This window comes from Lutra lutra, chromosome 18, assembly GCF_902655055.1.
Source record: "Lutra lutra chromosome 18, mLutLut1.2, whole genome shotgun sequence".
NCBI lineage: Eukaryota > Metazoa > Chordata > Mammalia > Carnivora > Mustelidae > Lutra > Lutra lutra.
The window spans coordinates 23802656-23828854 of NC_062295.1; the positions used below are offsets into that span (position 1 = coordinate 23802656).

Sequence of the window (26199 nt, forward strand, 5' to 3'; positions counted from 1 at the left end):
TTAAAAAAAAAAACCAAAAAACAACTTCTGTGGGTTTGGTCTGAGCTGAAGGCAGTTGCTTAACCAACTGAGCCACCCAGGAGCCCTGCTAGTGGACTTTTAAGGTATTCCTGGTTATCACAGATTTTGCCGCACTGAACATTCTTACCTTCAGTTTTGCTGTGGACATGGAAAAAGAACTCGTGGTGTAAATTCTTTGACATGTGCTTGCCCAGCCATGGGGTATATGCACTTAACTTTTTTTTTTTTTTAAGACTTATTTATTTCTTTATTTGACAGAGAGAGAGAGAGAGAGAGAGAGAGAGAGAGATCACAAGTAGGCAGAAAGAGAGAGAGAGAGAGGGAAGCAGGCTCCCCGCTGAGCAGAGAGCCCGATGTGATCCATCCTAGGGCTCTGGGATCATGACCTGAGCTGAAGACAGAGGCTTAACCCACTGGGCCACCCAGGTGCCCCTGCACTTAACTTTTTAATAACCATGACCAAATCATCTTCCCAAAAGATTATTCCAATTCACACTAAATGTGGGGCTTCGTTTCTTTTCTTTGAAAAGTTGTGTAGCCTTCCAGAGTATGGATAGGACTATAATTTAACAGCCTATCTTTTCCCACTGATTAGAATAATCACATTTTATGTAAACTAAATTCCCAGAAATGGGGCTGTTTCTAAACCTTTGCCCCCACTCCATTGGCTAATTTATTCTTGTCCTAATAATAACCTGTTTTAACATCAATGTGTTGCTGTTTATCTAATATGTCAAATACATCACCTCCATTTGTTCTTAAAAATGTATTATGTAGAATTTTGAGTTTTCAAAATTTGGGTTTTCAGGCCCCTTTTGGGGGGTTGCATGGGGGCTTAGTCTGTTAAGCCTTCAATTTGATTTAGGCTCAGGTCACAATCTCAGGGTCATAGGATCGAGTCCCAAGTCAGTCTTCACAGTCAGTGTGAAGTTGGCTGGAGATCCTCTCCCCTCTGCTGCTCTGCCCCCTCCCCACTCACACCTGCCCTCTCTGAAATAAATAAATACAAAAAACGACAAAAAAACCTTTTTGGGGCCGCTTGGGTGGCTCAGTCGGTTAAGTGTCTGCCTTGGGCTCCGGTCATGATCCCAGGATCCTGGGATCCAGCCCCATATCGGGCTCTCTGCTCAGCAGGGAGCCTTCTTCCCTCTCTCTCTCTCTGCCTCTCTGCTACTTGTGATCTCTGTCTCTGTCAAATAAATAAATAAAATCTTTAAAAAAAAAAACCTTTTTGGATGACAGTGAATCTAAGGATTAAACTAAAAAGAATCAACATTTTTATTTTATATTTTTAAAGATTTTATTTATTTATTTGAGAGAGAGCAAGCAAGAGAAAGCATGAGAAGGGGGGTCAGGAGAAGCAGACTCCCCGTTGAGCTGGGAGCCCGATGTGGGACTTGATCCTGGGACTCTAGGATCACGACCTGAGCTGAAGGCAGTTGCTTAACCAACTGAGCCACCTAGACACCTGAAGAATCAACATTTTTAATATGTCTTTCCATTCAGGTACTTGGTATGTCTCCTTTCACTTAGGGGTTACAACCTTCAGAACAGGGATACTGGGGCGCCTGGGTGGCTCAGTGGGTTAAGCCGCTGCCTTCAGCTCAGGTCATGATCTCAGGGTCCTGGGATCGGGTCCCGCATCAGGCTTTCTGCTCAGCAGGGAGCCTGCTTTCCTCTCTCTCTCTCTGCCTGCCTCTCTGCCTACTTTGATCTCTCTCTGTCAAATAAATAAATAAAATCTTTAAAAAAAAAAAAAAGAACAGGGATACCATTTTCTTCGTATGTGTTTTGCATGTTTCTTGTGAGGCTTATTCCTTCATAGTTGATGGGTTTTGTTGTTACTATGAATGGAACCTCTTCCTCCCCTAAGTGGGTTTTCTAGTTTGTTATTGCAGTATATGAAATACACTAATTTTGGACCTCAGTGGATTATCTATAAAAGGATGGAACTACTCAGTAAAAAGTTTCCATGACGAAATAACAGTGGGCTAAACAAAGATAAGTAGATTTGTTCATTGTTGTATCAGTGACTTTAATACACTTTTGATCACCAAAAATCCCCAAGAAGGGCACAGGGTATTTCCTGTACTTCCTTGACCAGGGAACCCTTTGTCAAGACATTCTGAAAATATACATTGGGAAACAAGCCAGCCAAAGACACTTCTGGTTTCTAATCTGTCAATCCAGGGGTCTCCACTGAACCTTATCTGATGCCCAAACTCCCAATCCGTTTCCCGCAGCCAAAACAGAAGACAACCCAGTGCCAAAGTGAATGCTTTAATGAGTGTTGCTCAGAGGACACGTGTCTCTCAACAGCTGCTGCCTGCCTCCATTGTCCCCCAACTCTTTTTTGACAAGGAAAGCTAGCTGCCCGGGGGACAGGAATCTGAAGTCTAAAGAGCAGGGGCAGAGAGGTTCAGGAGGCACCCTGTAAAGTCTGGGCTCCTGGCAGTGAGGTGGAGGGGGCATGGGCCTCAAGCTGGTCCCTCTTCAGGCATTCCTAGCAAAGCCACAAGGGGCTCCAGGGGCGTGGGGGTCCCGATGGGCACAGGGTGGGTGCGCTCGTGCTTGCGCAGGTCACTGGCACTCAAGAAGGCCTTGGGGCAGTGGGGGCAGGTGTAGGGGCGCACAGAGCTGTGGGTGCGGCTGTGTTTGCGCAGCCCTGCCCGGTCAGAGAAGCTCTTGCCGCACTGGGTGCAGGGAAAGGGACGGAGCTCCGGGTGTGAGCGCTCGTGCCGCCGCAGCAACGTCAGCGTGGAAAATGTCTCCTTGCACTCCCGGCAGGCAAACTGCGGTGGCTTCTCGTCCACCTCCTCTCCCCCCACCTCGCCTGCTCCCCGCAAGTGACCAGGAGCCTCCCCAACCCCAGCATCTTGGCACTCCACATGTTCCACCGTCATGCCCACCACTTGCCACTGGGTGGCCATCACACCACCTGATTCCGGGGGCAGCCCTAGCAGCCCTGCTGGGGGGTCACCTAGCCCTGCACCTGCGGTGGGGGCAGTGGAGCCCTCGCCTGCCACGCTGACTGGCAGGGCCAGCCCCACTACCAGCTCCTGCTGTGGGGGCGCCCCTGCGGCTTCGCTACTTCGATGGGTCCGCTCATGCTTCCTCAGGCTGGATGATACCACGAAGGACTTCCCACAGGCGTTACAGTGGAAGGGGCGCTCACCCGAGTGCACCCGACTGTGCTTAGTGAGACTGGCTCGCTCGGCGAAGGCTCGCCCACACTCCTCACAACGGAAGGGCCGCTGGCCCGAGTGCACCAACGCGTGGCGCTTGAGGTCCCAAGACGCCACAAACGTCTTGTCACACTGCAGGCACTTGAACGGCCGGTCCCCGGTGTGCACCCGCCGGTGCATGGCCAGGTCTGCGGGCTGCCGGAAGTCTTTGCCGCACTTCTCACAGCGGTAAGGCTTCACGCCCTCATGTGCCCGCTGGTGGCGCCGGAAGCTCGAGGGGTCGGAGAACATGCGGCCACAACGCGGGCACAGGAAGGGCTTCTCGCCAGAGTGAGTGCGCTCGTGGCTCTGGTAGGAGCTGAGCTGCGTGAAGCCCTTGCCACAGGCCGGACAGCGATAGGGCTTCTGCGCCGCGTGGATGCGCTGGTGGCACGTGAGCGAGGATGAACGGGAGAAGCTCTTCCCACACTCCGAGCAGAGAAAGGGGCGCTCACCGGTGTGGGACCTGTGGAGCAGGGAGGACCCGGCATGAAGGTGGCAGACCTGTCACCCAGCCCCTGCTGCCTGTCTGCACTGTACAGTAGGGGCTCCTAACGTCCCTGGGGACCACAGGGCTGCACCCGAGAGTGGGAAACCTTCCGGCTGGGTGTCTAGATCCCAGATAAGACCTTGCTCTGCACACCAAGGCCAGGCTCCACTCCCACCTACCAGCTTCCACCAGGGATCCTCTGGGTGGCACAACTTCCAGCCCTGCCCCCTTTCCAGCCCAACGCTCGGTCCACCCCGCCCCACCCAAGCTAGAGTACCCACTACACCCTGGTGCTCGGCTCTCCCCACAGCCCCGCCCCCTCACCTTCCCATTGGCTCTCCTCACTCTTTAAGACTCTACCCCTGTTCCCAGGGGTCACAGGGCAGCCTTGCCCCACCTCCACTCCACTAGTAGGCTCTTCCCCAGCTCTTTCCCCGACGGGATCACCCCCAGCACCGCGCCCTCACCGCTCGTGGTTGCGTAGGTCCTTGAGCTCGGCGTAGGCCTTGCCACAGCGCTCGCAGCCGTAGGGCCGCAGGCCCGCGTGCGTGCGCCGGTGCTTGCGGAACACTGAAGGGTCGGCGAAGCTCTTGCCGCAGTCGGTGCAAGCGTAGGGCCGCTCGCCCGTGTGACCACGCTGGTGAATCTTGAGCTTGGAGAGCGCGCCATAGGCCTTGGGGCAGTGAGCGCAGCGGAAGGGCAGCTCGCCGGCATGGGAGGCCAGATGCACGCGCAGGCACACGGGCTGCATGAAGCGGCGGCCACACTCGGGGCAAGGGAAGGGCTTTTCGCCAGTGTGACTGCGACCATGACTGCGTAGCTCAGGTGCTGTTTTGTAGGCCTTGGGGCACAGCGGGCATGCATAAGGCCGAGGCTTGGCCGATGCACCTGACACCTTGTCCCCGCCAGCATCCTCTGCCTTGGGTTCTGTCTCTGGCTTCAGCTTTGCTTCCGCCACCTCTTCTGCGCAGTCTACAGGACCATGTGTGGCAGCGTGACGCGCGGCCCTAGGCGCATTTGGAAATGTCTTGGTACAGGACAGGCACTTGTAGCGGCGGCCAGAGCGTTTGTAGCCCGGGGCGGGGGCGGGGGCCGGGGCGGGGGCCCCGGCCTCCGCAGACTCCACCTCCATGGCTTCAAAGGGTGGAGCTTCTCTAGGAAAGAAGCAAAGTTAAGACACAAGCCACGTCCCTTTGGCGTTCTCTAAGGCCTCTCCTTGCTAAGGCCTCAAAGGGGGACTCTGTCTTATCTGCATTTCTCTCACCAGGGATGGTCATATCTCTCCTTCCAAACATTCCTGGCTCTTACACTCTGAACTGGCGTTTCCTCTCTGGTCTGTTCATTGATGAAAGAAGTTGGACCAGGTAACCTTTCAGGCGTCATCAAAATGTCCACCTGTACTTTTTTCCCAAGCCTCTGAGCTTCTCCAAAGGCTGTAGCATTCCCAGAAGGCCCATGTTCCATCCATCTCCCAATCTTCCTTCAGCTCAGCAGCTAAGACCTGTGCCAGGGTACAGGGTCCCATGCAGGGCTGAAGACACAGAGGTTACCTGGATGTGGGCCCAGCCTGAAGGCTGCCAAGTTCCCAGGGAAGACAGAGGTAGGTCCCAAAGAAGGCAGAACTAGTGGGCTAACGGGCGACTGGCGCCATCTGTCTGAAGTGACAGGTCCCCAGCATATGTATTTTGTCTTTCCCTTCTGGTTAGTCAGAGGCAGCAACTTTTCACACAGAATTCTGGCTTTGCACAGCTGCAAGGGACTCCACCCCATACAGGAATCCTGGTCCGCCCTCTGCTTGGGAATCATTGTTGGGCTCCTGTTCCCATAGCTCTGGTAACGGGGAACTCATTACCCTCAGGGCAGCTTGAGCTGCTAGCAGTTGGATGTGTCTCAGTCATAATCAATATATCTGATTTAGCCTGGCCTCCTGGGGCTCTAGCTAAGGCCCCTTCTTTCTCATTCCACCCAGCTGCTCCTGGGGATCATGGCTGATAGGAAATAGGATTAATGGCTGCATTAGTCTTAACACCAGCTCATCCTCCCAAGGGGATGAAAAGAAGAGGATTATGGGCAGATCCACTTAGGGAGTACTGGGCAGCAGCTGCTGGGGGCAGCCAGTGTGGGGGGTAAGGATGCTGCTATAGGCAGTGGTGGGAGCCAGGTGTGTCCAGAAGCTAGTCTGGGCAGAAGGAGGCCTGAGTCTAGTGCTCCCTTCTAGGCCTGCTTCCTCATCTGTATACCTCAGGGGTGTGGCTTCCAAGTTATGACCCACAGGAGCCCTTGGGGTAAATGGCACGGGCTAAATCTTTAGAGACAGTACCTTTCTGCCTAGTGGCCCTGCCCCAGTCTCCCGCCCCTAGACACAAAAAAATGCTATGTGTACAGGCAGCCAGAATCTTCATTAGGTATCATGTCATACTTTGTCCCCTGCTCAGTAACTTTTCATGACTTCCATCACACCATGCAAGCTCCCAGGTCCTTCCTGGCTATTACAAAGCCCATCAAGCCTTTCTTTGAGCCCCACTTCCCCCAGGAAGCTCTTCCTGCATCTCCCCTATGGTTTTTGGCCTCAATCCCACACAACTCTGTTCCAATCTCAGCTTGTTTTAATTTGTTTCCCACCCCCCCCCTCAATTTTCCCACTAAGTGCTGGGGCTGGAAGGTGAGTTAAAGGGCATGAGGCCTAACCTTCCCCGTGGCTAGAATTCTCCCGAGAATTTCCAGGGGATTCTTCCCTATCTCTGGATGAGGCAGTCACTAACTCCTTTCTAGACCATCTCTGAACAGTCTGACTGATAAAGTTTCCCTTAAATAAAAATGATAGTTCCTGTTTACTGAGGACTTGCCTCGATAAAAGGCAGTATCCTAAGCTCTTTACATGTATTAACTCAAACTTCACGTCAACACTGTGAGAAGTGTTCTGTTATATATATTCCTTTCTTACAGAAAAGGAACCTGAGGCCCAGACAATCAGTGTAGCATTGTGGCTAAGTGTCCCATCTCTGAAGTCAAACTGCCTGGCTTCCAATCTTGCCTCACTCACTTCCTAGCTATGACCTTGTGCCATTCACTTCATGCCATGGCATCTCGATTTTCTCATCTGAAAAATGGAGATAATAATAGTACTTCCCAGTGTTGGTTGAATTCTATGAATAACTGCCCTCGATTATCGAGAGTCTTCTTAGAGCCAGACACTTCGTTGAGCATGTTACCTTAGTTCATTCTCTCATAGCTTCCTGAGCTAGAGATGCTTGTCCTCATTTCACAAAAAAATGAACTGAGGTTCCAAGAGGTTTAGTGACTAGCCCATGGTCACAAAGATAGACTCACAGCTGGGGCTTGAATCGAGGTGTTTAATTTGCCTTGAGTTACTGGGCTCTTGCATCAGTTGTCTGGGCCCTCCCTACGCTGATCAGAACCCAGAGTTCAAGCCACATCTTCATGCTCTCTCATCCCTGGGGAACGCCTTGAGACCAAAACCAGCACCCTTTATGTGTCTGTTTCCCTCTCCGAGGGTTTGACCCCTGCCTGGGTTCCAAGCTCTGGGCTTCAGTGTTCCTATCTGTGAATCAGAAGTCAGATAGCTGGAGGTGTACACCTCTCCTCCTAAAGCACTTCCTTGGGGGAAAAGGTAGGGAAGCATCAGGTTGGTTGCACTAGGAGCCCACCACGAAGAGCAGGGGAACATGGAGGCTAAAATCCCACCATTAGGGGTGCCTGGGTAGCTCAGTTGGTTAAGCATCTGCCTTCAGCTCAGGTCATTACCTTGGGGTCCTGGGATCTAGCCCTGCTTTGGACTCCCTGCTCAGTGGGCAGCCTGCTTCTCCCTTTCCCACTGCCCCTCTGACCACTCATGCTCTCTCTCTGTCTCTCAAACACTCTGTCTCTCAAATGAATAAATAAAATCTAAAAACAAAACAAACAAACCAAAAAACCCTAAAATCCCACCATTAGCTCCTCACTTCATTATTTGCCAAGGACCTTCCACCCAACACTCCCTAGACTGATATTTCTCCAGGTCAGGTCCGTGAAACCCCTGCGTGACAGTCATCATCCAGGAAGTATGGGACTTGGACACACGCTCTTGGGGTCACATCAGCCGACACTTAACACTTAAGAACCAAAGACACATCCTTAGGTCTTCACAAAGCTTCTAGGAGAGGGGCATTGTTACCAGGCCTCTCTTTCAGAGATGGAGATGCAGGCCCCCGTAAGCACTTGTACAAGGACACCTAGCTTGTCAAGAGGCCCAGACTCCAATCCAAGTTTTCAGGCCCCTGGGCTGGGTTCTTTCTCTACCAGTCTGTATTTACTTCAGGTTTATGAGCCGAATCAGGAGACTTTCCACTGCTCCCAGGACAAAGACCTGCATCTTTTCCATGTGGAGGCTACTTCACCTCCTACTCCTCTTTGCGGTCTCAGAAGGCTCAGAAGGCACCTGCCCACTCCCTTTCTTTTCCAAAGAGAGCTAAATTCCTTTCCACCTCAAGGTCTTTGTACTAGTAGCTCCCTCTGCCAGAACCACTGTTCCCCAAGGATCACTGTGTAGCTAACGCTTTTATTTCATTTGGGCCTCAGTCCCCTGTCACCTCCTCAAAGAAGGCTTTCCCTGACTACCACCTTCCTTAATGCCGTTTTCTATTCTTGCTAATCACTATTCCCTCCTCTTCAGTTTCCCATATAGTGTCATCTGGATAACATTCCTTGCAAGCTTACCACTGGCCAGGTATCATTCTATGCATTTTGTGGATACTACTCAGGCTAAGCCTCACGACTGCTTAGAAATGTCTTATGACATTTATGAATGAGCACATGCATGGAGAAGGCCCTGTTGAGGCTATAACCAGAGGGAGGACACCTACAGGCCAGGAAAAGGGTCCTCACCAGGAAGTGAATTGGCCAGCATCTTGATCTTGGACTTCCCAGCCTCCAGAACTGTAAGAAATAAATTTCTGTTGTTTAAGCCCCTTCAGTCTGTGTGGGTTTTTGTTGTTGTTGTTGTTGTTGTTATGCTTAGCCTGAACAGACTAAGTTAAACAGTATTATTTCCCCATTTTACAGACAAGGATACTGAGGGAAACAGATATGAACTCGTGGCCACAGCTAATATTCAAAGCCAAGTGGTCTGGCTCTCAAACTTCTGCTTTCTGGGTTGCCTGGGTGGCTCAGTTTGTTGAGCACCTGCCTTCGGCTCAGGTCATGATCCCAGGTTCCTGGGACTGAGCCCTGCATTGGGCTCTCTCCTCAGTGGGGAGCCTGCTTCGTTTCTCTCTGCCCCTCCCTTGCTTGTGCTCTGTCTCTCTCTCTCAAATAAATAAATAAAATCTTTTTAAAAATCCAGAAAACAAAAAACTTCTGCTTTCTGTGCTGATTGTTGCTTATACATTTTATGTTGCACTTGCACATTTTATGGCTGGATTATTCATCCTCTGTCTCCAGCACCAGAGTCTAGGCTGGCAAAGAGCCAGGAACCTTTATTTATCAATTATTATTATTATTTTTTGTATCCTGTACACCTAGAACTGTGGCTGATGCCCCAAAACAAAGTGAATGAATCAACCTCTGAGACAGAATTCAAACCCAGGTCTATTGCCTCCCCTATACTGGGGGTTTGTGAGACTATCTGTCAACAACTATTTATTAACTGAATTTCTCTGCCTTTTCAAGTTCACAACGTCCAAATACCACCCAGTATCCCACAGTGCGTTCACTGTTCTGGTGAGGGAGGCTTGTCTTTGCTTCACTACTGGTTTAGGAGGGAGATGCAGGGCTGCTCCCTGAACAGGCTGTAAATGCTAGAGAGGCATTGATTTAATTCCCAGACAGCTTAGGCTAGGACCCTGCCAGCAGGGATGAGGTTAAAAAAGGAATCAGTTTTTATCCCTTCTGCACCTTGGTCTCCCCATGTGTAAATAAGCAGACATCAGTAAGGCCTCAACAGGCCATGAGACCTGATGAGATGGTGAATGGGGAACTATAAACCGTGCAGAAGTGAGGGCTAATCATCTCCTAAGCCTCCAAGCTAGTCAGTTCACAACCTAATCCTAACCTACTTTTTCAGCCTCAGCTCCAGTGGCAGTGTCCCCCTCCTAAGAGCAAACTAATCCCCAGCCTCAATTCTCCAACTTTCTCACCTAAATGCATCTCCGCTTGCAGTTCTCTCTGCCTCCGGAGCCCTTGCTTGCCTTCTCCCATGGGAAAAACTCTTGCATCCTTCAAATACCCCCTTCCTCGGTGCCCTCAAGAATACTGAATAGGCAGTAGAGGTAGGGGCGCCACGGCGCTCTGGGCCTCAGTTTTCTAAACAGTAAAATGGGGTCTCTGAGGTACGTGGGAGTTTGAAGGGCTTTCGGGCCTAGAAGCGCTGAGAAGGGGCCTAAAGGTGCAGAAACCTTGTGCCTCCCGCTCCCACCAACTATCTACACGTCGGCGCCCCCACCAGACAACCCCTGCCCTGCGGGGCTGACTCGTCTCCGAAGGCTGGGGAAAACGTGGCCTCAGAGAATGAGTCAAGAAGGAGTGAACGAAGAACGAGAGAATGAACAAATGAATGGGCAAAGGGCCGGACGCCGGACAAAGGCCTGCAAGATGGCGTTCTCTAGGACCGCGGGAGGGGCGACCAGGACCTCGGCCGGGGAGGGGTGCCGCAGGCGCCGGGGACCTTGTTAGGCGGGCCGCGCGCCTGGGACAAAAGCCCGCAACATGGCGGGCTCTAGGACCCCCAAGGCCCGCACCGTACGAGGCGGGCAGCCGCGCCGGCCGAGCCCAGGAGTCCGCAGCAGCGGGCCCGTGGGGACAACCGGCGGGTTCTAGGACCCGCTGGGCCGGAGCCCGCCGGCGCCCTCCCGGGGCTGCACTCCTCCTGCCCCGCCCGCGCTGCTCGCGCCAGGCCAACCCCATCCGCCCTCTGCACCCGCGGGAAACTGAGGCCTCTCGGACTGCGTCCGCGCTGGGGCGGCCCGGGGGTCCCCGCGGCTTCCCGCCGGCATTTCCTACCTCCGCGAACTTGGGTTGGGTCCGTGGCGACAGCAGCAGCTGCTCTCGCCGATGGAGTCCGGGACACTGCCAGGGAGGGGCAGGCGCTAGGACCCAGCGGGGGGGAGGGGGAGGCGGGGCCGGCAAGCGGAAGTGGGCGGGAGCTTTTCCCGCCCGGGAAGGAGGCAAAGTTTATCCCAGCACTGCAGGCGAAGGTGGCGGAGAAACATCTTGCAAGGGTTCTCTTTGGGTGCTAATGACAGGGGACGCCAGACAGGTTTACGGTATATACCGGGCTACTGCTAGCTTGGGGACAGATCACCAAGAACTGGAAGGCGGGAGGAGAGAAGGGTCATGGCAAGATTTGTAGTACCCAAATCCGCTTCTATTCTACCAAATTTCTCTCAGTATCACGGAGTGAACGAGATTCCCTCCATTTGCCTTGGGAAGTTTCTCAGGGAACCCCACGAAAAGTGTCGCTGAAGTATCGAGGCCAGAGCAGCAGAACGCTTTTTTTTTCCTCTTTTGCTTTCGTCCAATATGCACCGGAACAATTTTCGCAGCTCTTGCCGGAAGTGTGGCTAATGCTGGTGCAAAACTACGTACCGATTTGACCCTCCTGGGCGGGGTCAGAGTCGTGTTTCAGCAACCTCTCCCTCAACCCCGGAAGTGTGTCTGTGTAGAACTGCTGTCTTGGAGGCGGCGCAGGAAGTGTTCTCGAGACAGAGGTTTCGAGGGGAACCTTTTGCGGCTAGGACACTTCCTGTTTCCTAGTAACAATAGGAAGTGTCCGCGGAGCTGGGGGTAGACTCTGGCTCCGGCCAGCTGCGGCCTCTTTCCCTCTCCCTTTTCTCCTTTCCTTCTTTCCCTCCTTTCCCGCCTTCAGGAGCCCTGGCGAAGTGTGCGTGTGTGGGAGCGCGAGAGCCCCCCCACAGCCACCCCTTGGGGCTCGCGGCTGCAGTTAGGGTGAGGGTCCCAGTGCGCAGGCGCGCTCCCGTTCGCGGTCCCCAACGGACTCACCCGCGGCGGGAACGAAAAAGGGGCCACGCGAGCGAGGTAGGGGGCCCGAGAGGAAATTGGCCGAGGAGATGAGTGAGGCGAGAAGACCCGATTGGTGGTTGATCAGAAGAGGGGGCTCGAGCGAAGGGGCTTTGTGAGGTGAGAAGTCGGGGAGCAGGTTCTGTGAGGGGGTTTAGATCCCGAGATACGAGTTGTGTGTATAGGGGTCCCATGGGAGTGAGGAATCAGAGCCAGTGAAGGCCAAGGTGTTGGAGGAGGCATAAAGGTCTGCTGTGGACAGAGTAAGGGCTTTGGAAAGAAGATTGCCCCAGTCATTGGGTTTGCTCCTGTGTAAACTGGGATAACAGCGCTGCAGTGTGTCTCGATTCAGTGACACAACGAATATTCTTTACTTAGCACAGTGCCTCGCACGTGGTAATGCCCACTTAGCATGCGTTGATGTCATCGTAAATATTTCAAGAGGAGATAGGAGAAAAAATGAGAAGGGTGTAGTGATGAGGTGTAACAAAAATGTAGGGAGTGGGAAACAACCAGAAATGGGTTGGAATTTCCAAGATACATGATAATTTGGGCTCAGTGGAAGTAGGTGAAGGAAGTGGCCAAGAGAGTCTTTTAGAAAGGAGACCTTGTGACCCTGAAAGGAATAGGGGAGCTGGGGGAACAAGCCAGTGCTTTCTCTGAAGAGGATTCTGACCCTACCTCTCAGGTCCTCAGCTGTCAACTGGAGTAAAAGGCTGCTTTTCAGTGCCTGTAGGCCACTCTGTTTAGCTGAGGGGTCAAGGAGAGAGGATTGGACTTCTCACACTGAAGGTCCTAGAAAAGGTACAGATTTCCTTTTCAGAGGTCATAGGAGATAGGTTGGTTGGTTGTTTTGGGATTATACAGCAGTGAAGGTTAGGGACAGTAGATTTTTTGGATTTGGTCTGATGAATAGAGGTAGGTGGGTCTGTGATCAGAGATAGGTTGCATCCCTCTAGGCTTTAGTTTTCTTACCTATATCTCTAGGGATGAGTTAGGCCTAGGGGAGCTTCCATATTTGGGGAGCTTGTGTGCAGGGAGGCCTTAAAAGATGGGTGCTTTCAGATCTAACAGAAAGCAGGTCCCTGGGCATTATTGCTTGGGGAACATTTCTGTGAGCTCTGATGAGCTTGTTGCTTATAGAGCCATGAGGCAATGTTAACTCAGGCCTGCCTTCTGACCACTGCCCCCTCTCCCTAGGCCGTTGCCCTGCCACTAGAGGAGGATGCTGCTGCCGCCTGCCTGGTCTTCCTGAACCTCCAGATTTTTGCCACACTGCCTCATGGAGGACACGCCCACCTCACTCAGCTGCTCTGACTGTCAGCGCCACTTTCCTAGTCTCCCGGAACTGTCCCGGCACCGAGAGCTGCTCCATCCATCTTCCAAGCAGGACAGTGAGGAGGCAGACAGCATCCCTCGGCCCTACCGCTGTCAGCAGTGTGGGCGGGGCTACCGTCACCCAGGGAGCTTGGTCAACCACCGTCGGACCCACGAGACTGGCCTCTACCCCTGTACCACCTGTGGCAAGGACTTTACCAATCCCGTGGCCCTCAAGAGCCATATGAGGACTCATGCTCCTGAGGGCCGCCGTAGGCGCAGGCCTCCCCGATCCAAGGAAGTCATTCCACACCTGCAGGGGGAACCAGCATCCCGTGACTCTAGGGACCAGAGGCTCAGCCCTGGGGAAAGCTGGATGAGCCAGAAAAAACAGGCTGAAGAGACATCTGGCTGTGAGTCTGGGCCTGACCCCAGGGCAGCTCTGAGCACTTGGAAAGATCTACCCACCAGACAAAGAGAAGGCTGGCAAAGCCAGCCAGATTCTGAGGGGGGTGCAGAGAGCTGGGGGCCCACTACTAATTCTGCCAGAGCCACCCCGCTCCCCACCCCAGCGAGCAGTCTCCTTAGTAATTTGGAACAGTATTTAGCTGAATCAGTAGTGAACTTCACAGGGGGCCAGGAGCCCACTCAGTCACCTCCTGCTGAGGAGGAACGGCGGTACAAGTGTAGTCAATGTGGCAAGACTTACAAGCATGCTGGGAGCCTCACCAACCACCGCCAGAGCCACACCCTTGGCATCTACCCTTGTGCTGTCTGCTTCAAGGAGTTCTCTAACCTCATGGCTCTGAAGAACCACTCCCGACTCCATGCCCAATATCAGCCTTACCAGTGTCCCCACTGTCCCCGTGCCTTCCGGCTCCCCCGAGAGCTGCTGGACCACCAACAGACCCATGAGGGTGAAAGGCAGGAGCAGCTATGGGAAGAGAAAGGGATGCCCACCACCAACGGGCACACAGATGAGAGCAGCCAGGACCAGCTCCCGACTACACAGATGCTGAACTGCTCCGGGGAGCTCAGCACCTCTGGGGAGCTGGAGGACGGTGGCCTAGAGGAGTACCGGCCTTTCCGCTGTGGGGACTGTGGCCGTACTTACCGCCATGCTGGGAGCCTCATCAACCATCGTAAGAGCCACCAGACAGGAGTCTACCCCTGCTCCATCTGTTCCAAACAGCTGTTCAATGCAGCTGCCCTCAAAAACCACGTGCGGGCTCATCACAGGCCCCGGCAAGGAGCTGGGGAGGATGGGCAGCCATCAGTGCCAGCAACTCCCCTGCCCATGGCTGATACCAGCCACAAAGAGGAAGAGGTCCCCACCACCACCCTGGACCACCGGCCCTATAAGTGTGATGAGTGTGGTCGGGCTTACCGCCACCGGGGGAGCCTGGTGAACCACCGCCATAGCCATCGGACAGGAGAGTACCAGTGCTCACTCTGTCCCCGCAAGTACCCCAACCTTATGGCCCTGCGTAACCACGTGCGGGTACATTGCAAAGCTGCTCGCCGCAGTGCAGGCCCAGGGGCTGAGGGGCCCCCCAGCCTCCTCAAGGTAGAGCTCCCTTGTGACCAAGTGGAAGCAGAGGCAGCCCCGCATACAGATCAGGGGCATGGGTGCAAACATGAAGAGGAGGCAGCTGATGTCCCACCAGCAACAAATAAGACAGCACCCCAGATCTGTAGCACGTGTGGGATGCTCTTTGAAGACCTTGAGAGCCTTGAATGTCACAGCCAGATCCACGGGGAAGGGGAAGACAGCAGGACAGAGACCAGGGTGTCCCCTCCTCGGGCATTTGCCTGCAAAGATTGTGGAAAGAGCTATCGCCACTCGGGCAGCCTTATCAACCACAGGCAGACCCACCAGACGGGGGACTTCAGCTGTGGGGCCTGCGCCAAGCACTTCCACACCATGGCTGCCATGAAGAACCATTTGCGACGTCACAGCGGGCGGTGGAGCAGGCAGCACCGGAGGCGGGCTAGCAGTGCTGGCAGCGGCGGAGAGGCCAGACTCCCGTTGGGTGGGAACTGGGCCCAAGAGTTGGTGGAAAATGAGGGCCCAGACTGCCTGCAAGACCCTTCTGGCGGAGGCCCTAATGGAACTGAAGGCAACTTGGAACGTGATGGGGACTGTTTGCAGGCCGAAACTGAAAGGACTGGATGTGGGCTTGAGCAAGCTGAGGCCCATATCCAGGGTGCTAAAGAGAGCAGGCATACTGAGGAAGGGCTGGAAAGGAAGGAGGCCTGTTTCCTAGACAACTTGGATATCCCAGGCGATGAGGAAAGTGGTGGGACTCGCTTCTGTGATGGTCTCACCAGGCTGGATGGAGACCCGAAACCAGCCACTGGCCAGCCCAGCTCCCCTCCCCAGTCTCCCGAAGCTGGACCTGGCTGGCAGGCTGAGGTCTCCCACACGTGTTCTGACTGTGGGCATTCTTTCCCTCATGCCACTGGCCTGCTGAGCCACCGGCCCTGCCATCTGCCAGGCATCTATCAGTGCTCCCTCTGCCCAAAGGAGTTTGACTCTCTTCCTGCCCTGCGCAGCCACTTCCAGAACCATGGGCCGGGGGAGGCAGCCCCTGCACAGCCTTTCCTCTGCTGCCTCTGTGGCATGATCTTCCCGGGCCGGGCTGGCTACAGGCTTCACCGGCGCCAGGCTCATGACTCCTCTGGCCTGACGGAGGGCTCAGAAGAGGAGGGAGAAGAGGAAGGAGCCGCAGGGGCAGCCTCTACCCAGAGCCCTCCGCTGCAACTCTCAGAAGCAGAGCTGTTGAATCAGCTGCAGCGGGAGGTGGAGGCACTGGACGGAGCCGGTTATGGGCACATCTGTGGCTGCTGTGGTCACACCTATGATGACCTAGGGAGCCTGGAGCGTCACCACCAAAGTCAGAGTTCTGGGAACACCACAGACGAAGCTCCCAGCCACTTAGGAGAGCCCAGTGATGCCATGGGAAGGGCTGCAGGTGGTGACCGTGTCTTTGAGGGCACAGTGACCTCTCTGTCTGGGGAGGGCGAGGACACAAAGTCTGGAGAGGGAGCCGGTGCCATGGTTGTGGACAGCCTTTGCAGGCCCGGTGAGGAGAGCGCGCCAGAGGCCCAGCCCCGCCCCTTCCGCTGCAACCAGTGCGGCAAGACCTATCGCCACGGGGGCAGCCTGGTGAACCACCGCAAGATCCACCAAACTGGTGACTTCACCTGTCCTGTCTGCTCCCGCTGCTACCCGAACCTGGCCGCCTACCGGAATCACCTGCGGAACCACCCGCGCTGCAAGGGCTCTGAGCCCCACGTGGGACCCATCCCGGAGGCAGGGGGCAGCGGCGAGGCTCAGGACGTGGCCGAAGAAGGGCTGGGTCAGGCAGACGGGGGAAGGTTCCAGGAAGACCTGAAAGTGGAGCCCTTGGAGGAGGCGGCAAGTGTGAAAGAGGAGGAGTGGGAGGAGGCCGCGAGGAAAGGGGAGGAGGAGCTGAGGCTGGAGACGGCGGAGAAGAGCTGCCAGACTGAGGCCAGCACCGAGCGGCCCTTCAGCTGCGAGGTGTGTGGCCGGTCGTACAAGCACGCCGGCAGCCTTATCAATCACCGCCAGAGCCACCAGACCGGCCACTTTGGCTGCCACGCCTGCTCCAAAGGCTTCTCGAACCTCATGTCCCTGAAGAACCACCGGCGCATCCACGCCGACCCCCGGCGTTTCCGCTGCGGCGAGTGCGGGAAAGCCTTCCGCCTGCGGAAGCAGCTGGCCAGCCACCAGCGGGTCCATGCTGAGCGGGCTGGGAGTGGGGGCGCCCGGAAGCTGCCGCGGGAGGATCGGCCCTTCAGGTGCGGGCAGTGCGGGCGCACCTACCGCCACGCAGGCAGCCTCCTGAACCACCGGCGCAGCCACGAGACGGGTCAGTACAGGTGCCCCACGTGCCCCAAGACCTACTCCAACAGCATGGCCCTGAAGGACCACCAGCGGCTACACTCAGAGAGCCGGCGGCGGCGAGCGGGGTTGTCCCGGCGGGCAGCGGTGCGATGTGCCCTGTGTGGACGGGGCTTCCCTGGCCGGGGATCTCTGGAGCAGCACCTGCGGGATCACGAAGAGGAGACCACAAGTAGTCCGGGAGACACAGAGGGCCATGAGGGGAACCTGGCCAGTGACCAGGGACCAGAGGACAGAGCGGGTGGTCCTGAATCAGTTCTCCAGCTGGAGGGTGGAGCCAAGAGGCTGGGGGAGCAGAGTCTGAGTCCCATCATGGCAGCGGAGCCGGGATTCCGGGACGTGGGGAAGGCAGAAGGGAGGCAAGGAGAGGGGGGACCAGTGAATCATGGTGGAGGTTGGGTTCCTCAGGGTCATGTACTGGCCAAGCCAGCAGATCAGTCGGAGGAAAGTATCCCCAAGAGTCCTTGTTGTCATGGCAACACCCAGCCCAATGGACCCAGTCTGAGTCCTGTGGATAGCTGGGACAGTGGAGACAGCCGACTTCAGGTCCAGCCAGAGAGTCACCCCTTTTCCTGCACCCGTTGTGGCGAGATGTACTGCCTGTCGTCAGAAGGCCCTTTGAACCGCCACAGCACCCCTGAGACGGACTGCCATCATTGCCTGCCCTGCCCTGAGGAGTTCGCGAATCCTGTGGCCACTAAGAGCCACAGCCACAACCACATAGCTGCCCAGACCTTTGCCTGCTCTGACTGTGACAAGGCCTTTCAGTCCCATCACGAACTAGCCAGTCACCTGCACACACATGCCAGTGGCCTCAGTCAGATGCTACCCCAGATACAGGAGGCCACAGGTCCTGAAGGTGGGACTGTGGAGGATGAGGTAGATACCCCTGGCCAAGGGGAAATCCAGAAGTCCCCATCAGAAACCCCCAGGGTCCCAGGAGAGGATGCTGGGAGAGCTAATGGGGGAAAAGGAGTAAAGTCCACTGTGGCTGAAGAGGAGGAACGGCCCTTCCGCTGTGCCCAGTGTGGGCGGTCCTACCGCCACGCTGGGAGCCTGCTGAACCACCAAAAGGCCCACACCACTGGACTTTACCCCTGCTCCCTCTGCCCCAAACTTCTACCCAACCTGCTGTCCCTTAAGAACCACGGCAGGACCCACACAGACCCCAAGCGCCACCGCTGCAGCATCTGTGGCAAGGCCTTCCGGACAGCTGCCCGGCTGGAGGGTCACGGGCGGGTCCATGCGCCTCGGGAGGGGCCCTTCTCCTGCCCTCATTGTCCCCGCCACTTCCGCCGCCGAATCAGCTTCCAGCAGCACCAGCAGCAGCACCAGGAGGAATGGACGGTGGCCAGCTCTGGTACGGGGGCATGAATGGCTTGGGCAGAGGATAGAAAGGTTCCAGAGGAGGTGGGCACAGAGTCGGGGTGGGGGGGGGCACGGAATGAGAGGAGAGGGTCATACGGCTTCCAGGAGGTGTGAAGTAGGTGTGGGGGAGCTTCCATATGGAGGAAAAATAGTTTGAAGATGCTGCCTTGTGAGGGCTGAGATTGAAACCCTGGGTGAGGTCAACAGCATGGTGTGTGTGATGGTGGGGTGGGGTAGGGGCATGGGCAGCTGCTGAGCCAAAGAGGAAGGGGCTTTTTATTTGGGGAAGGGAGGCACCTATTACATCTGGCTACTTCCCTGATCTAGCAGAAAAGGAATGATTTCCAGAGGAAAAAATGGTCTAGGCAGTGCTCTTTCCTTGAGGCAGGGAGCAGGAGAGTGAGGAAGGGCGTGGGAGCCACCCCCAGACTCGACTGCTCTGTGGCTTTTGTGCTGACTTGGCCAGGGAAACCAGGCCACTGATTGGCCCCCAGCTCCCTGTCCCTCTTCCCTGCATCTTGTCCCCCTCCTCTTTTCTTGGAATCTAGACCTTTGGTCCTTTGCTAGTGATACTGCCCCATGTCTCATCTTCCCCTCATCGAACCCTTTCTTCTCTCTGCTGTGCATCTCCTTTTTAGGAGCCAACCAAACCACTCTTTCTACCTGCATACCCCCGTTCCTGCCAACACACCTTTAACTGGAGGACTGAGTCACAGATAATTGTTTCTTTGAAGCCAGGCCCAGCTGTAGTAACAACAGTCATTAGCCCCTGTCTCCCATCCTCTATCAGGGGAATCTCCATGGAAAGTCACCCCACCCAGCCCAGCTGGAGGATGAGCCTGCGGGGGAGTGGGGCAGCCTGTTTCTGAGCCCTGGGCTCAAGCCTTCAGCTTCCCCTCGAGATCTCTAGGCCTTCTCCCAGGACCCATTCCATTTAGTGGCCACCGAGGGTGGGTGTCCCTAAGATGGCAGGTCCTTGACCAGAGATTGTCAAGGAGGGAGGGCGTGGTGGGTGAGAGTCCCCTGAGAGAGCTGACGAGATGGCTTTCAGGATAAAAGATTTCTTGTGACCTCAAGGGAATGAGCGAGAAGCCAGTTAATCAGGCCTGGAAAAATAATTGGGAGTTTCTCATGTAGGCTTCTGGGGCCACGGTGGGGGCGGGGGTGGGGGCAGTGGGGGCGGTGGCGGCAGGATGGCCTACAGGGCTTGGGAACAGGGTGCAAGCTGTGTGCAGTTTGCTGCCCTCAGTGACCTCCTCTCTTTCTCCCCAGGATCCCCAAAGGCACCAGCGGCAGGGAGAGGGGACTTGTCATTGCCCCCTCCTCCCACCCCCACGACCTCACTTCTGGATCCTTCATCCCAGTGGCCTGCAGACCTCAGCTTCTCCCTCTAAACTCCCAAGTCTCCAAAGATCAGAATACGGGCGGGGTGGAGGGGGCGGGTTGCAGGGAAAGGCTTGATCTCCATGTTTTGCTCAGGAGTAGTTAGGCATCCCCAACTCTCATTCTCCTCTCCCACGGTGCAGAGGACCCGGATCTGGCTTCTTGCCCAAGGAGGGGGTAAGGTTTTCCTCACGTCCCTGTCCTTGAAGACCCTCCTTTTTCCAGCCTTGGTCACTATGCTCTTCCCTATGACGAGCCCTGCAAGAAACCCGGTGCCAGGCTCTGCCACAAATTGGGGCCACTGTCACCAGCCAGATTCCAACGCCAGGGAGAGGCAGAATCAGAGAGCTACAGGTGGGAATGTTGCCTGTGGAAGGGGAGCCTTTTGCTACAATTTGTAACTTATTTTCTAAAGTCTATTTTGTAACAATTTATTTAAGTTTAGAAAAAAAAAAAGGAAAATTGCTCCCCTCCACCCCCCCAAAAAAAACCTCGAATTTTCAAAGTAAGTGACTGGTGTGATCCTATCTGGGTCTGAAGAATAGGGAAGGCTGGGGACGCCTGTGTCTGACAGCAGAGCTGAGTGTGTCGGGGAGCATCCCGCAGGCGACATCTCCCCGTCCTGCAGGGGTTGGGAGTGAGGGCAGCCGCCGGTCCAGAAGGGCTCCAGCCCTGAGCCCACTGGGCTGGTGGGCCTGCCCCGGTGCCTGGAATCATGTGCAGGCAGGGACTACAGGAGAGGGACATGGGTGGTGACTCAGAAATTGTCTGACGGTGTCTGCAGCAGCATCGCAGAGCCACCTATCAACAGCCAGCTGGTTTGCCTGTCAGAGGAAGGAGGGTAGGGTTGACCTCATCCTCAATACTCTCCCTCCCTCCCTGGAAGGTACTATTTAAGCCCCATGACAGATAAGAAAACGGAGGTTTGAAGAAGTTGGGAGGCCTGCTCCAAGGCAGAGTGATGAAGAACCAGTGTTTTGCCCATGACCCCACCCAGGGAGCTTGAGGTGGGCCAGAACTATCTTTCCCCGGGTTGAGAGAGCATGCGGGTTGAGAGAGCATGCATCTAGAGAGAGAAGTGTCAGCAGAGAGGCCCTAGGGCCACATACTCGTGTTGGCCAAGCAGCTTCCAGTCTCGGCCTCGGGTTCTGGCTCCTCAGCAAAGTAGACCTGCCAGTCCAAGCTGCTGACCCAGTTCTCATAGGCGGGAAGCGCCACGAACACTGCAGGCCTTGCGGGGCCCTGGCAGGCATCTCCAAAGCTGTGTAGCCCAGCCAGGAACCATGTGCCCCTCACCTTGTGCACCAGTGGTGCCCCAGACAGGCCCTGTCAGGGGTCAGGTGACAGTGGGTGACTTTCTCTTCTCCCTAGGCAACTGTGGGGGCTGAGGCTCTGGCCATTTGGGAACTAGTCAGCAGAAAGACCAAATTTTGAGGGACAGGCAAGTCTGGAGGCCAAGCCTGGCTAAGGTTCGTTCATGAATTAGAGGATAAAGATGTCAGCCCTCTAGGGGGTAAGGTTTGGGGGACCGGGGCTTACCTCACAGTGGGGTGGCTCACCCACGACACTGGAACACACCATGCCTGGCAGAATGGGGACACTGTCGCTCCCAAGAGTTGTACGCAGCCGACTGCAGGCCCTGGGTCCCAAGAGGGTCACAGGCACTGTCTGAGGGGAGCTGGTGCCTGTAGGGCAGGGGACAAGACCCAGCTGCCCAGCAGCCTCTAGGCTGGATGGACAGCTGCTGGTGGGCCTGTCCTACGTACCTGTTTCTGGGCGGGGCAGCCCCAGGACCCATCCGCGTTCCCCATCAGGCAGATGGTGGTCAGAATAGGGCAGGCAGAGCGGCCGAAGGTTGGGGCCTAGTGTCACGGGTTGGGCCAGCAACAGGAGGGCTACATCATAGCCCGCCTCTGGATGGGTGTAGGCCCCATGCAGGATGAGTTGCTTCAGGCCCCGCTCCTCTAGTCCGGACCCCAGCCTGATGCTCCATTCTTCTGGGGTCTGGCGCCTGAGCAGAGGCAGCATTGACAGCCACGGGTGTCAGGGCTGCCGGCAAGGGCAGGGGGCACGAAGGCAATAGAGACATGGCTCACCCAATGAAGCAGTGGGCAGCAGTCAGCACGACCTCCTCTGACACCAGGGCTCCGCCACAGGCCAGCTTCCCCTGGTGCATCAGCCTGGCATCCCAGGGCCATGGGGAGGGGGCTCCTGCCTGGGGGCCTTCTCTCCTCAAGGATCCACAGGCTGGAACAGACAGGATGACCTCACCTGCCTTCTTGCTAAGTGCTCACTGCATGTCTGGCCCTGTGCAAAGTGCTTCCCACAAACTATCAGATCCTCACAATATCCTTTTAAGCTGGATTTTGTTACCCTCGTTACCAAAGTAACCAAGTCCCAGCGAGGTTAAGTACTTTCTAACTCAGTAACCACAGGCAGGTAGCCAACTTGAGACTCAAAAGCCAGGGCCCAAGCTTTTAAACCCTGATGGTCTAGCCTCATGGGAGTGGCCCAGCTCATCATACTCCCACCCCAGCTGTCTGCACCCCCAGGGCTTGAACTGGCCCCAGAATTCCTGGCTCACTAGTACTTCTCTTACCATCAAGACACAGCTTCCGCCCTAGGAACTCTTTTGCATGTTAGTCAGCCTGGCATCCCAGGGCCATGGCTAGAATTTTGAGTGGGAGCCCTGCCCTGTCCCATCTCCCTAGGTCCCTGCTTAGAAACTTGGAGCTTACTCCCACAACCTTCAGTTAGACCTCAGATCCCTCTTCTTACCTAAGCTCCAAATGCACAGAGTTCTTAGGTATGTATGCCTCTCAGCCCTCAGTAGGGCTGTTCCTCTCTTAAGGGCTGAAAGGGCCCTTAAAAGCTGCCTAATTCGCCCCTGACAGTGTGTGAATGCCTTGTCCCAGTTCTCTGTTCTGAGCTGAAATTGGCTTTGCGATGCATCTATCTGCTCCCCAGAGGTCCTTAGCCAGGCCCGGTTGTCCCCACCTGTCCCACTCCTAATGCCCCCCGCTCATACCTACACAGCTGTCCTCGTCACTGATCTCCGGGGTCCCCGGGTTCTGGGACAGGAAGGCCGCCCCCTGAGCTCGAGCGCGCAGCCAGGAGCTGTGAGCGGCCGTGCTGGTCAGCAGCACGGGGGTGTCTTCTTGGGCACAGCTTGATGCAAAGCTGATGATCCCAGCCTGAACCCAGCGTCCATCAGGCTCACGGCACAGCACGGGGCCCCCAGAATCTCCCTGGAGCCAGGCAAGGGAGTCAAGGGTGGACACTTGAGCCCCAGCCACAGGCAGACCCCCTCTAACAGTGGCATGTCCACCTGTCCCTAGGAACTGAGTACCAAGCCCGGGGCTAGGCCCCTTCTCTTTCTTTCCCCTCCCTTATCTCCCCCATCACACCTGACAGGGACCCTGCACCCCAGGCTGGGCACCCCCACACAGCATCCCAGGTCGAGCTGGGCTGGCCAGCAGCCGCTGGTGCAGCCGGTTGTAGAGACAGTTACAGGTAGGGCGGCTGATTAGACGCAGGCGCAGATTCCGCAGAGTCCTGGGAGCTGGCAGAAGAAAGGGGCTTGGTGGGGAGCAAGGGAGATGGAGCAGAGGGACAGCTGGCAGCTGAGGCTGTGTGACCCTGGGCAAGCGTAGTGCCTCTCTGGGCTTTAGGCTGCGCCAGCACTTACCACCGTTGGTGTCCTGATCCCAGCCTGTGGCCCAGCAGGAGGTCCCGAAAGGAAAGCGATGGGTGGGCCGGGGCAGGCAGAGGGGTGTGCGGGCCGTGGGCTGGGCGAGCCTCAGCAGGGCCAGGTCTGAGCCCTGGCTGTAGTGGTTGTAGGCCCTTGGCAGCTGCAGAGCTGTTACCCCCACCGCCTCGGCCCCTGGGCTCAGCCCCTCACGTTGCAGAGAACCCAGGACAACTGACCAGGAGTTCAGTTCTGTCATTGCTGCCCTAGAAGGGGAGGGATATAAAGCTGGGGCATTGAACACAAGAGGGGACAGTGACACCATGAGAGACACCACGGGTAGGTGAAGGATGGACAGAAGTCAGCCCGAAGCCTTAAGCCAGGTTCTTCCCTTCCCCAACCTCCATTTGCTCGCTTATAAGGCTTCCACCATGAAAGGTTCAGATTAACCTGATAATGTGTGCCTAGCACGTGGCCTGTTCTCAGGACATGGTACCGTGTTACTCTAGGGGCACAGCGTGGGTCAGTTTTATGGAGTTTGGGGACATAGCATCCACGCCCCCCAAAAGCCAGAAACTCTGCTTGACCCCAGCCAGGACTCACTTTTCAAAGCAGTGAGCAGCAGTGAGGACCCAGGTATCTGCCACCAGGGACCCGCTGCAGAGGTGGACCCCCCGCCGCCTCACACTCGCTTGCCATGGCCACTCGCCAGGTACTGTGATGCCTTCCTGAGGCTCAGGGGGGCCAGGGCCACGCTGCCCACAAACTGTAAAGGGGTGGGGGATAGGTCAGACTGACAGAAGTCCCCGTCCTGCCCTCCCCACAGGCCTGAGCCCATGTCCCCAGAGCTTACCGGGCTGAGCTGCTTGAAGACCTGGGAAAAGAGACACGGGTGAGACTTGAGGGAACCTTACCTGCCTGGCCCAGCCTTGGTGGAAGGCAGACGTTTTGGGGGACTGGCCCTGGATCCTTGCCTATGATTGTGTGGCTACCTTACCAGCCTCTCCCAGAATGAAAATATATGAGGTCAAGAAACAGCTTTTATTGGAACCTATTCAGCGCGTATACTCAGTAATTAATTCTCCTCCTTCAGCTGTGCTCAGCACTCCTAGGCCTGTGAAGGAGAGCCAGGGTTCAGCCTGGGACTGGCCCAGCCCTCCTCCAGGCTTCAGAACCCCCAACTCCAGCCCCCGCCACTGAGTCAGGGAGGCGGCCTGCGTATGTGGAGAGCATTAGCTTAATTGTGCCCTCAGCCGTGATGCCTAAGAGGAAGGATTAGAGGCAGACATCATGTCCAAGTTGGGGAGGGCGCCAGGAGATGGAGACTCACCCCACCCCTGTTCTGACGACTCAGAGTCCCCCACCTTTCCAGAATCTGCCAGAAACTCTACCAAAGGATCCCCTGCCCTGCCTCTTTCCCATCACAGGCACATCGGCATCTGGGCCAGGAGAGGCCAGGAGAGATGGGACAGAGAGATGAGGACACAGAGCCAAAGGGCTCCCAGAACCTGCCGAAGGTCATTCTGGAATTAGAGAAGTAGAGAGGCAGAGAGGGGTGCAGGGTACACACACAGGCACAGCGACAGCAGACATGGACTGTCATCTGGCCCAAGAAAATCCCACCTGTTCTGACATAGGTGGCCTGCTCCACAGGCAGACACGGTTACACCAGCACCAGCCGACTGTCGCCCCACGGGCTCGCACCCTCACACACCCTGAGCTGCAAGCCTGCTGGGACAGCGGGCGGCCCACCACACCACTCCCCTCCCCGCTCACCCGCAGTGGCTTACCCTCTACGAGGACCACTGCTGCCAGGATGAGCAGTGCTGGCCCCCAGCCCTGCTGCATGCTGCTCCCGGCCACTCTGCCGCCTCTGCTCAGGTTTTCAGAGGCCGCCTGGGTCTCCCTAGCTCCACCTCTGCTCCGCCCCCCGGCTGGCTAAGAGTCAGGTGTCATTGCTTTTCCTCCAGCTGGAAGGGAGCCTGCAGCTCCTAGGTGGCTGTGACTATGTTACCCTGGGCTCTTCAGCACCCCTCCGTGGGGCTCCACCATGGCCAGACTGCATGGGTTCAAATCCTCATTCCCCCAGTTACTGCCTAAGTGACCTTGGACAAGTAGCCTGTCTGTGGACTTAGAATTGCTGAATGTGAAAATGCTTGGGCCAGAGTCTGACACAGAGAAGACTTGCTCCCAGCATGGAAGCTGTCCTCTGGGAACTGGGAACTGGGAGGGGCACTGTGGGCAGAGCCTCCCAGGTCACAATTTGTTTCAGCTTCCCTAGCTCTCCCCCAGGCGCACGAGCAGATGGGTCTCACATACCTTCTCCCACCTTGCTTCAGAGGCCGTGTGTGTGGGCCCGGGACTCTCTGCCACTCGCTGCAGCGAGTTTGACAAATCCCAGAACCTCTCTGCCACCTTCCCAGGGACCAAGGTTACAGCGGCGCCCACCCTTCTGGCAGGTGGTGGAAGATTCAGTTGGGAAGGAGGAACACTCAGGGTGCACCCTTTTTCTCTTCCCCACTTCTAACTCAGGCCAGCCCAAACTACTCAGGAACCCTGACCCCCAACACAGGCAGTTGTGGTAAGGGCAGACGTGAGCCAGACAGCCCCAGTGGATCTGAATCCCCAGCGCCCCTTAACCCCCTCCCTGGCGCCAGCTGTGTGGTCTTAGGTAAATTACTTACGCTCTCTGTATCACAGTTTCCTCTTCAAGATGGGGATAAGAACATCTACCTCATACAATTGGATATGTAAGGGTTAGAGGAGT

The 26199-nt window shown here is 56.0% G+C and overlaps 3 protein-coding genes across 16 annotated transcripts; 1 reads left to right on the plus strand and 2 right to left on the minus strand.

Moving 5' to 3' along the window:
- Positions 1-2288: 2288 nt before the first annotated feature.
- On the minus strand, positions 2289-10861 carry ZNF668 (zinc finger protein 668). Of its 7 annotated transcripts, none has more exons than XM_047712712.1 (4): positions 10732-10800; positions 5000-5104; positions 4203-4889; positions 2289-3711 (listed from the first exon to the last, which is right to left on the minus strand). In XM_047712712.1, the coding sequence occupies exons 3-4, from the start codon at positions 4865-4867 to the stop codon at positions 2499-2501; spliced, it is 1878 nt and encodes a 625-aa protein (XP_047568668.1). In that variant the 5' UTR covers positions 4868-4889; positions 5000-5104; positions 10732-10800; the 3' UTR covers positions 2289-2498. The 7 variants fall into 7 exon arrangements, with proteins under 7 accessions (XP_047568668.1, XP_047568667.1, XP_047568664.1 ...); XM_047712711.1 differs by lacking the exon at positions 5000-5104 and adding an exon at positions 8620-8670 and having other exon boundaries at positions 10732-10793; XM_047712708.1 differs by lacking the exon at positions 5000-5104 and having other exon boundaries at positions 10732-10861.
- A 6-nt stretch (positions 10862-10867) lies between these two features.
- Positions 10868-19951, plus strand: ZNF646 (zinc finger protein 646). Of its 5 annotated transcripts, none has more exons than XM_047712703.1 (3): positions 10868-10994; positions 12949-18353; positions 19634-19947. In XM_047712703.1, exons 2-3 carry the CDS (start codon positions 13031-13033, stop codon positions 19753-19755), a joined length of 5445 nt encoding a protein of 1814 aa, XP_047568659.1. In that variant the 5' UTR covers positions 10868-10994; positions 12949-13030; the 3' UTR covers positions 19756-19947. The 5 variants fall into 5 exon arrangements, with proteins under 5 accessions (XP_047568659.1, XP_047568658.1, XP_047568660.1 ...); XM_047712702.1 differs by lacking the exon at positions 10868-10994 and adding an exon at positions 11323-11868 and having other exon boundaries at positions 19634-19951; XM_047712704.1 differs by lacking the exon at positions 10868-10994 and adding an exon at positions 11323-11766 and having other exon boundaries at positions 19634-19951.
- Positions 19952-20083: 132 nt separating this feature from the next.
- Positions 20084-26174, minus strand: PRSS53 (serine protease 53). 4 transcript variants are annotated; one of them, XR_007124235.1, is made up of 11 exons: positions 25223-26174; positions 24286-24306; positions 24036-24198; positions 23152-23698; positions 22773-22992; positions 21841-21991; positions 21511-21755; positions 21284-21429; positions 20854-21070; positions 20476-20568; positions 20084-20439 (listed from the first exon to the last, which is right to left on the minus strand). XR_007124235.1 is itself a non-coding variant. In XM_047712715.1 (11 exons), exons 1-11 carry the CDS (start codon positions 25278-25280, stop codon positions 20549-20551), a joined length of 1662 nt encoding a protein of 553 aa, XP_047568671.1. In that variant the 5' UTR covers positions 25281-26174; the 3' UTR covers positions 20087-20548. The 4 variants fall into 4 exon arrangements, 3 of the variants coding, with proteins under 3 accessions (XP_047568670.1, XP_047568671.1, XP_047568672.1); XM_047712715.1 differs by having other exon boundaries at positions 20087-20568; positions 23152-23306; positions 23433-23698; XM_047712714.1 differs by having other exon boundaries at positions 20085-20568.
- Between the last annotated feature and the right edge of the window lie 25 nt (positions 26175-26199).

Coding starts and splice junctions, on each gene's coding strand:
- ZNF646 (XM_047712703.1), top strand. CDS start 13,031: ATGGAGGACACGCCCACCTCACTCAGCTGCTCTGACTGTCAGCGCCAC. Junction 18,354..19,633: donor ATGGACGGTGGCCAGCTCTG/GTACGGGGGCAT, acceptor CTTTCTCCCCAG/GATCCCCAAAGGCACCAGCG.
- PRSS53 (XM_047712714.1), bottom strand. CDS start 25,280: ATGCAGCAGGGCTGGGGGCCAGCACTGCTCATCCTGGCAGCAGTGGTC. Junction 23,699..24,035: donor GCTGCTCACTGCTTTGAAAA/GTGAGTCCTGGC, acceptor CTCCCCTTCTAG/GGCAGCAATGACAGAACTGA. Junction 21,071..21,283: donor GTGAGCCACCCCACTGTGAG/GTAAGCCCCGGT, acceptor GACCCCTGACAG/GGCCTGTCTGGGGCACCACT.
- ZNF668 (XM_047712708.1), bottom strand. CDS start 4,867: ATGGAGGTGGAGTCTGCGGAGGCCGGGGCCCCCGCCCCGGCCCCCGCC. Junction 3,712..4,202: donor GACCTACGCAACCACGAGCG/GTGAGGGCGCGG, acceptor CCTGCTCCACAG/GTCCCACACCGGTGAGCGCC.